The sequence below is a fragment of the Hermetia illucens genome, chromosome 3 (assembly GCF_905115235.1).
Source record: "Hermetia illucens chromosome 3, iHerIll2.2.curated.20191125, whole genome shotgun sequence".
Lineage (NCBI taxonomy): Eukaryota > Metazoa > Arthropoda > Insecta > Diptera > Stratiomyidae > Hermetia > Hermetia illucens.
In genome coordinates this window covers 28,086,429-28,097,316 of record NC_051851.1, presented here as the reverse complement: position 1 = coordinate 28,097,316, position 10,888 = coordinate 28,086,429, and the positions used below count along the sequence as shown (strand labels likewise).

Sequence of the window (10,888 nt, the reverse complement as noted above, 5' to 3'; positions counted from 1 at the left end):
CCGGCCTCAAGGAGATGTTGAAAAATGCACTCAAGGTGGGCTAATTGCTCAGACTCAGTGAAAGAAGCGACCAAAACATCATCCAAATATACGAAACAGAAGTCGAGGTTTCGCAGGACCGGGTGAATGAACCTTTGAAAGGCTTGCGCCGCATTGCACAATCCGAAAGTCATTCACATGAACTCGAAGAGTCCAAAGGATCTGCATATTGCCGTCTTTGGAATATCTTCTGGAGCTACAGGGATTTGGTGATACGCCTTGGTTAAATCCAAGGTCAAAAAGATGCGGCAGTTTGCGAGATGATGCCTAAAGTCGTGGATGAGTGGAATCGTATATCGGTCAGGAATAGTCTATAATCCCCACGGGGGCGACATTCGCCGTTTAGCTTAGGGACCATATGGAGTGGGGAAGACCAACAGCTGTCTGAAGGTCTGCAGATACGCTGTTGCATAAGTTATTCGAATTCTTTCCGTGCAATAGTCAGCTTCGAGAAGACAGGAGAACCAATAGTGTTAATGTGGTGTTGCACATTGTGCTTCACTGGTTTAGAGAGACTACATTGGAGGAATTCCCGAACACGAGAGTTAGTAATGTCCTTATGGGCCAGTGCCCCGTGCAGTCCGCCATAATCTTGAATGCATTTGCACGTGTCTGGCACAGGAGCTCTCGTGATCGGGCTATGTTATAAGCGGCCCAAATTCTCCTTGACTTGGCACAGCTTGTAAGCATTCGCCATCTTAGGCCCGCGGCTGCTAGGTAGTGTGAGCAGACTCGGCCCCCGACAGCCGCCAGCGGAACACCGACTGTATTCGCCGAAGGACTGCCAAGAACAGAGCCTCGCCTGGCCAATCCATCAGCCCGCTCATTCGGCGGTTACATAATTTCAGAAATAAATATTCCGGGCACAGTCACCTTCAGGAAGCACCAGTTACCCGCGGTTCAGAAAGTTCGGGGGACGACTTACGGTTGTTGCGGTTTTTCTTAAATTCTTCGAAGGTGGATGCGGTTTTCAGAGGTGATGGAACTAGAAGTTGCTCAGCGACATAGCCTGCCTATGCCTTCCGAGAAACAAGGTGGGCGACTCAAACAAAATGTGATTGCTAGAGCTTGCGATTTGTAGCGTTTTTTAAGGTTTTGTTTAAAACAAAATTTTATTAAAATCGATTCACTGACAGAGTCTGTCACACGCGGCGTTCATTTCATTGAGTAGACGGACGACATTGCGGTAAATTTTAGGTTTGAGACGTTCGCTGATACGTCGATCACAAACAACACCAGTTGTGAAATGCTTCTTCATCCAGGTTGCGTTAATTCGTGAAGCAATTTCATTACGCAGTTTTCCATTGGCAGATAGCATTGACCTGGGATATTTAAATCGCTCACTTCTGGGCAGGTTACTGCCATTGACAGAACTGAGCGATTTAAATATCTCGAGTCAATGCTATCAGCCAATGGAGAACTGCATTATGCTCCTCGAATAGAGAAACACAACACACACTTATCTCGTAAAAATTAAAAATAAATTACTATTGCAAAAAACCACGGATTATTCAATAACTGTTTGGTGTTAAAATTTTCTTGTTCAAATATACTAATTACCTACGAACGGTGTTAAGACAAACAGTAGGCGACATAGCTTCCTTGCAAAGTGATGTTTAGAACGCAAACAAACAGTTGGTAGCAATGTAAGCTTGGCTCATCCTAGCGAGCAGAGCAAAAGGGGCGTTAAGTGTAATACGAGAAACATCTGTACTACAGACCTGAACGCTTTCTCCCTTATCCGGGCCCAAACCCGCAGCTAGGGTGTCAGTAACAATGACTAATGCTGCTGTCAAAAAATGGACACAAGCTTCCTATAATGGCTGACCCTTAATACTGCTAAACACACCAAACTTTTCCTGTCAGAACCAAATAAACATACTGCATACTGCAGAAGTATTGTGGGCATTCTGACTGGCCATAATTCACTAGCTGGGCATATGTTCAGAACATGATTCCTTTTTCCATATTGACGAAGCAAAGAGCAGAAATTTAAAGCTTCCAAATACTGCTTTTGAAGCACAGGTTTCAACAATAACTTACCAACTGTAGTGGATTCTCCAAGGGTTCATAGATTATAAAATCAGCAACAAATGAAGCACATTCCTCCCAACTTCCAATGATCTTCGGTATAAGAAATGGCGTTGGTTTGATCGTCGTACAGACGAACTTCTGAAAAAATTAAAAAACAAAGATCAAAAACAGATATGATTGGAAGGATCTACCTCCTCACCTGTACTCCACACTCATTCTTCGGTGCCAAAACCAATGGTCGTCTGCCTGCATACTCCGGGCTCACCACAAACTGTCTTCGAAAGTTCTCCGCAAAAGCCAATAACAGTCGTTCCTTAGCATTCAAAGTAAAATAGCTCAACGGAAGGCATTCGACTTCTTTGAACTTAGGATCCAAATTTTCCGGAAAAGCCAGATCAATTGCGCCAACATCTGTAGTGCTTGTATCGAAAATCCACTCGACAGAGGAAAGACATTGCTGGGCCATTTCCGCTTCATCACTACTACGAACACTGTGAACATCCTCCCCGCTGAATAGAGTTGTCACTTTAGAAACCACTTCCTCAGGTTCGAAGTTTTCGATGGACTCATGTTTTTCGTCTTCGAATCTAGTTGCACTTGAGAGCCGAGAAATTTCCTGAATTGAAATCTTCGGCAAACGAGTTTGAGATCCTTCATCTTTTACCATCATGTGAGACATAACAGGAGAAATCATTTCTTCAGTTGGCGGCTTTAAAGTGGTCATTCTGGAGTTGTTATGAGTTTGCTTGATTATTCAATATTGTCAATATGAGGAGATATGTCAGTAGGTTTCATATATCAATGAATACGGCGGGGACATTTATGTGTCAAGGTTGCTATGGGTGATTTAGATATTTACTTGGAAATAATTTCTAAGCATAGCAACTGCCTAGCAATGGAAACGACTTTGTTTTTTATAACCATCTAAGGACAGAGCTCCGACTTTCGTCAAGTTTAAAAAACACCCGCGTTCAATATCTGACAGTAACCGGTTAGATTACTATTTTCACTATAATAACAGTTGAAGATAAGATACTAGTTAACTTTCAAAAGAGACAAAGATTTAGATAATTCTTAAGGGAGTTATCGGAGAAACTCTATCTACTAGTAACTTCTTTTCGTTGTGAAACAGTTTATCTATATGAAACTCACAGTAAAATAGATACCTTGGAGGAAATGCAGCATAACAAATAATTGGACTCTCCTTGGATACATTGATGTTGACATAGCAACTAAAAAAAGTCCTTTCCTGTCAACTCCGTCATTATAAACCTCATTGGATGGTTGTTCGAAAAAACTGTCATCTTTTGAAGTGATAGCCTAATAACATCAAAATCAATCCTGATTTGAATTATTTCTACCTTCCAATAGCTTATGGAAATAGTGCCAACCATTAGTCACAGAGACCATAGGCGCTCTTACCTAGTTTCCATAGTTTCTATCATGAACATTACGAATTTGAAAAAAGGAGCCAAATCCGTAACCACTCATTTACAGGGGAAAAAGAGATGCAAAATGGCATACAATATGGAAATCGGCAAAGCGGAAAAATTTGCACAAAGCAACGGAAGATCTTCCAAAACTTTTAATACGAAGACGGCTTACAGTTCCTTACTAGGGCTGGACAGAGGCAACTCATCAGACGCTGTCTCACCTCTACCCTGGGAGCTGGCGGGGCAAGTTCTTCTTAAAGAATTCGAAGTCAGAGAAGACACGAAATATGAAGCCAACCATGTAGGAAGCATAATTGCTGCCATCAAGATAGTATATGTCCCAGGGCGAAACGTGGATTGGTACCCACGATGGAGCATTAAACCTGGGAAACGCCTGCTGAAATGACACCAACAGCTCTACTACCAAATTCTATTTCCACCTTCAGCGTAGCAGAAGATGCGTTGAACAGGGACCGGTTTCCTGGAGGAGAGCCACTACACCATAAATTATAGTGACCGTCCAGTAAACCATGTGCTCGGAATAGGTTTCTTAGTCAACCAAAAAATGAGACCTGCTGTCATCAGCTTTGAAAATATAAGTGAACGGCTATGCGTTCTCCGCTTGCGAAACAACTTTAGAAATGTAAGCCTCATTCACCCTACAGAGGAGACTACAAAGTCAGAGAATGATACCTTCTACGAAGCAGTAGAACCAACCCTCGAAGCCTGTCCCAAGTATAACATCAAAATCATACTTAAGGATTTTAACAGCCAAATAGGCACGGAGTCCGTATTCAGGCGATACGTTGGCTCTCATAGCTTCCATCAAAATACAAATGATAACGAACTGCGGATTATTCAATTAGCATTGTCACACGAAATGGTTGTTGGAAGTACCTGGTTTGTGCGGAAAGCAGCCCAAAAACAAACGTGGGCCTCCAATCGGGACTACCTTCAACCAAATTGACCACGTGTTGATCCTCCTCTTAGCCTTGCCACTGCCAATGCCACCTCTTAGTCTTGATGAACGTAAGAACACATAAGGGGGTCAATATAAACTCGGATCTCTATCTCTCCACACGGGGGAATAGATGTCGCAATAACCACAGTCAACAGAGATCCTGGGGATGAAGCATCAACAAATGATCTTCACAATCACCTGAAGAACGTTATCACAAACATACTTGGCCCGGGCCGCAAAAAGAGTCGAAACGGCTGGTTCGACGATGAATGTAAGCTAGAACGGAAGAATGCGGCATACTGAGTAATATTGCATTCTCAAAGAACGCGGGCACGCGTGGAGACTTATCACGAACTTCGACAAGCGGAGAAGCGACTTCACAGACGGAGAAAGAAAGCCTGGGAGAACCACCAGGTTTGTGAACTCAAAAAGTACAGGGAGCAACTGCACCAGGAGCGCAAATTTTACCAGCAAGTCAGCAGGATGAAACCTTACCCACTTCGATGCTCATCCTGCCGGGACAAAGAGGGAAATCTGATTTACGACAGAATGGGCATATTGGAGCGATGGTTTGAGTACTTTGATGAACTGTTGAACAACCAGAACATCGGCGAGCTGGAAGAAGAAACAGTCTGTGAAATTCATCGGCTTAAAAATCATAAGATAAGCCGCCAGGAGCCAATGGCATTACAGCCGGATTGGTTAAATATGGAGACGACCAATTACACCAAACGGTTCATCAACTTTGCTCAAGGTGTGGGACAGCGAATCAATGCTTGACGATTGGCAATGAGGTATTATCTGTCCCATACATAAAAAGGGAGATATCACGCAGTGCAGCAATTATAGAGATATCACAATGCTGCATGCAGTATCTTACTAGGTGCACTCTACAGGGGGATGGACGATTCTGTAGCCTATATAACGACAAAATCTATGAGCGATACAATGACCGCCAAGTAAATATGTTGCGGTGGGCGGGTCACTTAATCCGTATCGATGAGAGATGGAACGATGGCGTAGGTCAAGCCGCGAGACAACTTTTAGGGATATTGAATTGGTGGACCTCGGCCTAAAACCGGAATATCTGGAGTTCCTTATTAAGGAAGGCCTAGACCAGATACCGATTGTTGCGCCGTAGATGATGATGATGATGATGAAGGTAGTATCTGTTGAAACAAAGCTCACCATCGAAATTTTCACCGAGGCCTTGAATGAACCTCAGGTATGATAAGGGTAGCCGCCTGGAATTTAACAGAGTGGGGCCATTTACTGTGCTTTAGTGCAAACTCATCACTAGAGCACCACTGAACCAGAGTGCCTAAGTTGCAGAGGAAAAGAGCTTAGCGTCAAGAGCATAAAAGAAACAAGAACAAATGAGGAAAGAGGGAATGCCATTGATGAGAAACTAAAAATAATAGTGGACCCAAATATGATCCTTGTGGAGCATTCCTTCATTAGCCTCTGCCCCATTCACAAGTGCGGTCGGCTCGTCGTGATCGGTTTCGCCAATTCGCCTGGTCTAGATGCAATCGTCAGGCTTTTAAATCCCCATACAGCGTTTCAAGCCACCATTGTTTCCGCCGGCCTTTTAGCCGCTTACCATCGACTTTGATGTTCAGACTAATCTTGGCGAGTGAATTCCTGTTAGCGCGAATTACGTGACCATACTATCAAAGACGCCACTCTCGCAGTTTTTCCACAATCGGTGCAACTCCATATCGATCGCGGATATCCTCCTTTCGGATGTGATCAAAACGTTTCATGCCACTAGTCCAACGCAACATCTTCGTCTCCATTACCGCAAGACATCGTGCATTATCTTTTATAGGTGATCAGCACTCAGAACGACATTGCGGTAAATTTTAAATTTGAGACGTTCGTTGATACGCTAATCACAAAGAACAGCAGTTGTCGAACGCCTCTTCATCCAGGTTGCGTTAATGCATGAATCAATTCCATAACCTAGTTCTCCATTGGCTAAAAGCATTAACCCGAGATATTTAAATCGCTTAGTTCCAGGTAGGTCACTGCCGCTGACAGTGAGTGTGCCTGCTTCATGGGGATCGGTCGTCAAAAATTCAGTTTTATTCAGATTTAATTTGAGACCGTGTTGCATGAGACGAACATTCCAATTTTGGACAAGTTACTCGAGATCATTTTTGCTATTAGACGCTACGAAAATATCATCTGCATAAAGCAGTGTATGGGCGCCGAACGTTGGAAGTCCCGTGTGACACGACAAACTTTGGATAGTTATATATGATGGAGTGTTGACGCTACGCCTCCCGGGCAACCGGACGATGACCTAGATCCAATCGACGCGGCCAACGAGCTTTTAGAGGAGATGAGGATCGACGGTCCGACGGGGATTGACAAACCCCTCATGCAAGCAGATCATGCTAAGGGTAACGCGGATAAATCTACAGCACTCGAAGTGCGCCTCGGCTAATCTGCTTGTCTTCCTCCTAGAGCAAAGCATCTACATCGCACTTGAACAGGAGCCTTGGATCGGAAGCGACCGAACCATTAAAGGGCTCCAAAGCAATTAATTTATTGCACAGTACAGGAGACGCTGATCAGGATAGACCTAAAACATGTATTCTCACGAGGAAGAGTTTACACGCTTTTCTGTGTCCGGACCTGAATTCCAGCGACCTAGACGTGGTGAAACTGGAGCAGGCGGGGGCAGAGAACGTATATATTTCCTCGGCTTACATGACTATTGACCGATCAGCTCCGCCAGAAGAATTTCAACATTTGACGAACACCATAGCAACAAAGAAGGCAAAGCTCAGCTCGGAAATCAACGAGAGAGATGAGTTATTTTTTGATTTTATTATTACTTCAAACCTATCTGTGTAACAGGGGCAGTACACCAACCTTCCATTCCCCTAACTCAGAAAACTGTAACGGTTGGATAGAGGTCCTCGATATCACCCTAATAACCGACAATGAGATCCTTAGAGTGGAGAGCTGCAGAATGTTTGGCCCTTCTCAGATCACAGTATGATCCTCGCCGCAGAGGTCTTCAAACCCTTCAGAGGCCCCATGAGGATCGACTGGAGAAAGTTTGGTCAAGTAATTAAGAACAAACTCTCCGGGGCGCAAATTGGCAAGAGTTACACGACAGACGAATTGGAGCCAAACGTCGGGGCTCTGGAAAAGGCATTCGATATCGCCTTTAAAGTATCGTGCCCTACTAAGTACAGCAAGAAGACACTGCCACCGTGCTGAAGACACTGCCACGGTGGAATGAAGATCTCTTCAGCCTTAGGAAGCTGACGAGGGAAATCTTCTATATCTGCTATAGGCATTAAATTTGGCAACCATACAAGGACTGCCTGAAGAAGTACAAATCGATCATCAAGACCGCCAAGAGGCGGTCTTGGTTGGACTATTGTCAGAACATGGAAAGCACTAGCGAATCCATGAGACTCAGTAAGATTTTATCCAAGCAGCATAAGAGCCCATCCTTTCTTAAAAAGTCGGAAGGCTCCTGGATGGAATCTTCTGGTGAAACCTTGGAGCTGCTGATTCAGACGCACTTTCCCGCCAGCGAAGAGGACTGTGAGTCAAACTCTTGCTTGGAAGCTTTGCGGCCACCCCAGCCACACACAAGCTGAACTTCACGAGAAACTTTGCTGTGGACTTTCTAACCAGGGAAAAGTGGAAGAACGGCGGCATGTTACAAGGTGATGACACAGTATTCTTTACCGATGGATCAAAGATGGTCTGTGGAGTCGGCGAGGGTTTTCTCGAATACACTGTGTGAATGGTCCTCCAGGTTTTGCCAGTGTATTCCAAGCGGAAGAACTGGCGATACTGAAAGTCTGTCGATGATTGGAGTGTGATCCGAGCGTAACAAAACCATTCTGACCGATGCCAAGCGGCCATCAAGGCCTTGTACTCATCGACATCCTCCAGGCTGGTGGGGCAGTGTAAAGACGCGCTGAACAGTCTGGGCGGTACGCTCAAGTTCACACACAGTTCTAGCTGCAGGGTGGGAGATCTGCTATCCTTCGTGAATGCTCTCTCTCTTCTGGCTGGCTCTGAAGATCGGAGCCGGCTGGACTCAGAGCGGCGCACCACAGCGCTAATTGGGCTCCTCGGAACGGCCACTGATACCTACCTACCTACTCTCTGGCTGTTCGCGCTTCCAACGAAATGGGGAAGGCCCTCCTGGAGCGCCATAGCGACAGCTGCCACAATGAAGAAACCGGTGAGGCAACCAAATCAGCTAGGGCATGCCACGCTTTTGCCTGTCTCCCGCAGGTGGTATCATGCAGTGCCCAACTAAGTGCAGATAGAATCGAATAAAGACTAGAGACGAATCTCAACAGCAGTTCTCTGACTGCGGCTGCTACCCTTTGAGCAAGACAAATAATCATATTACTATCTTAACAGAAGCTAACAATTGAAAGTCGCCAATTTCCTTAAGTCGATTTTATTATATTATCAATTGGAAAAGAAAAAAAAAAAAGAATTATGTACACAGGTAAGCCTAAAATTAGAGAAAAAAAGATTATCGCGCACAAAAATAGTATAAACTCGAAAAAGTAAGAACAAGGATATCTATGTATATAACTATCATCATACCATTATCAATCATATTATTGTATATAAATTTACAAAGCCATATTTTCATCATTTCATCATATTTTTATAAAACTAAAAAAATAATATAACGTTCTTTTGCAATCCTCTCGTATGCTCGTTTTCCTCTTAACATTAGCTCATAAAAACTCGTTTACACATCATTTTAATATAATTATTAGGCATTAATATTATCATATATTTTTTCATAGGATTTCTTCCCGTTTTGTTTATTATTTTTTATAATTTTCATGACTCTCTCATGGGAGAGTGTCGATTTCATTTTATTTTTTTTTTGTATTTTTTTTTTTATTTAAACTTTGACTTTCACACAATCAAAAAGTTGAATTGGGGGTAAATGAAGAGAATAATATAATATTGAAAAATATTACGAAAAATAATTATGCATTGTTTCCAAATGCGTCTTTTTAACACCGGGCGGCGAGGGATCCAATGTCGACCCCATTGGATCCGTATTCTATAACAAAAACAGAAATATTTGTATCTGGTACCTTAAGAATGGGAGGATTCTGTTAACAAAAAAGAATGTATGCAGATCGCATGTGGCGAAGGAAACAACAAGTATCGAAGTTAATGTGGTAGGAAAGTCCCGTATGATTCGGTGCATATCAAAACGTAATAAAGTACATCCTTCTTAGTAGGAATTAAATATATATTTTAACGTGTGTGTTTTAAATAGGATATCAAAGGATCAATGCTAGTAGAACAGTGGTTACACTTTAGAATATTTCTGGCGACTCATACCCAAACAAGACCACAATAAATTTCGATTGGTTAACGGCCCTTCATAATATCGAAAGTTTTCCAAATTTTCTCATCAACTTCTTTGATATTGTATGTTTGGCACACTATGATTTTTTCGGTTGATTATCTAATTTAGAATTCTGCTGGGTAGATTGTTGGCCAGTTTTGGTATTACTAGGAGCATTGTTGGAGGCAGTGCCAGCTGCAGAAGCGCCCGCGCCAGCGTTATTAGAACTAGTTAGTTTTTCCGATTTCAATTGTGTCGTTTCCTTCTGTACATGAGCATTGTTTGTTGATCCCGATGACCCAGCCGATTGTCGCGATGGCTTATTACGGAAATTTCCCGGCTGATTTGCATTTACGGAATGATTTGTATCGTTCGATGAGCTTTTGCGCTGTCTGTGGACAATTTGCGGTTTGTTACCCAACGATCCGCTACGGACACGACCTGTTCCAAATGAGCCCGTTCGTCGACGTTGCTGCTGGTGCTGATGTTGCTGTTGACTAGAGGATGATAGTGATGAGGATGATGCATGATTGCCGTGATACTGATTGCCGAAATAGTCGCTACGATTGGGTATTGTGGTGTTTCGCCGATTTCGACCGGCCCCCGCAACACCTTCACTTTCTGAGATGCTTCGATGACGTCGAGCATCCGCACCTGATTTCAATGTACCAACACCTTGAAGCATTTCATTAATTTCAGGCTCGACAACACGGAAATCTTCGATTGTTTTGAATTTCAAGAGATATTCGTTTAGTTTCGGATCGACGTTGAGTTTATCGGAGTGTTTGTAGTATTTTAAAAATGCCCAGAATTTTTCGAGACCATATAGTTGTCCTAGAAAATAAGAATTATATAAATGTTAAATTTGTCTATAGTTAAAATGGGCTGAGTTGCTTCTGCCATATTTAGAATATAAATGTGCAATATAAATACGTCAACAAATATTCATCTAAAAGAGAATTTGAACAGCAAATACGAAAGAAAATTCCAAATGCCTAACATCGAATAGCTGCAAACATGAGGGCTACACACATTTCTGTAGTCCGACTGATA

General features: G+C 43.0%; 2 protein-coding genes across 3 annotated transcripts in view; both read right to left on the bottom strand.

Annotated features, from left to right (window-relative positions):
* The window catches only part of LOC119652952 (coiled-coil domain-containing protein lobo), a 138,637-nt gene extending 135,740 nt beyond the window's left edge, over window positions 1–2,897 (bottom strand). The window contains exons 1-2 of the mRNA XM_038057345.1: window positions 2,273–2,897; window positions 2,083–2,211 (exon numbers count right to left, since the gene is read on the bottom strand). Coding sequence (XP_037913273.1) covers window positions 2,083–2,211; window positions 2,273–2,797 — 654 coding nt within the window. The 5' untranslated portion in view covers window positions 2,798–2,897. The remainder of the gene's footprint in view (window positions 1–2,082; window positions 2,212–2,272) is intronic.
* Window positions 2,898–8,904: 6,007 nt separating this feature from the next.
* Window positions 8,905–10,888, bottom strand: part of LOC119653184 (la-related protein 1) — a 45,318-nt gene continuing 43,334 nt past the window's right edge. For both annotated transcript variants that reach the window (XM_038057737.1, XM_038057738.1), the window contains exon 6: window positions 8,905–10,669. In XM_038057737.1, coding sequence (XP_037913665.1) covers window positions 9,933–10,669 — 737 coding nt within the window. In that variant the 3' untranslated portion in view covers window positions 8,905–9,932. The remainder of the gene's footprint in view (window positions 10,670–10,888) is intronic.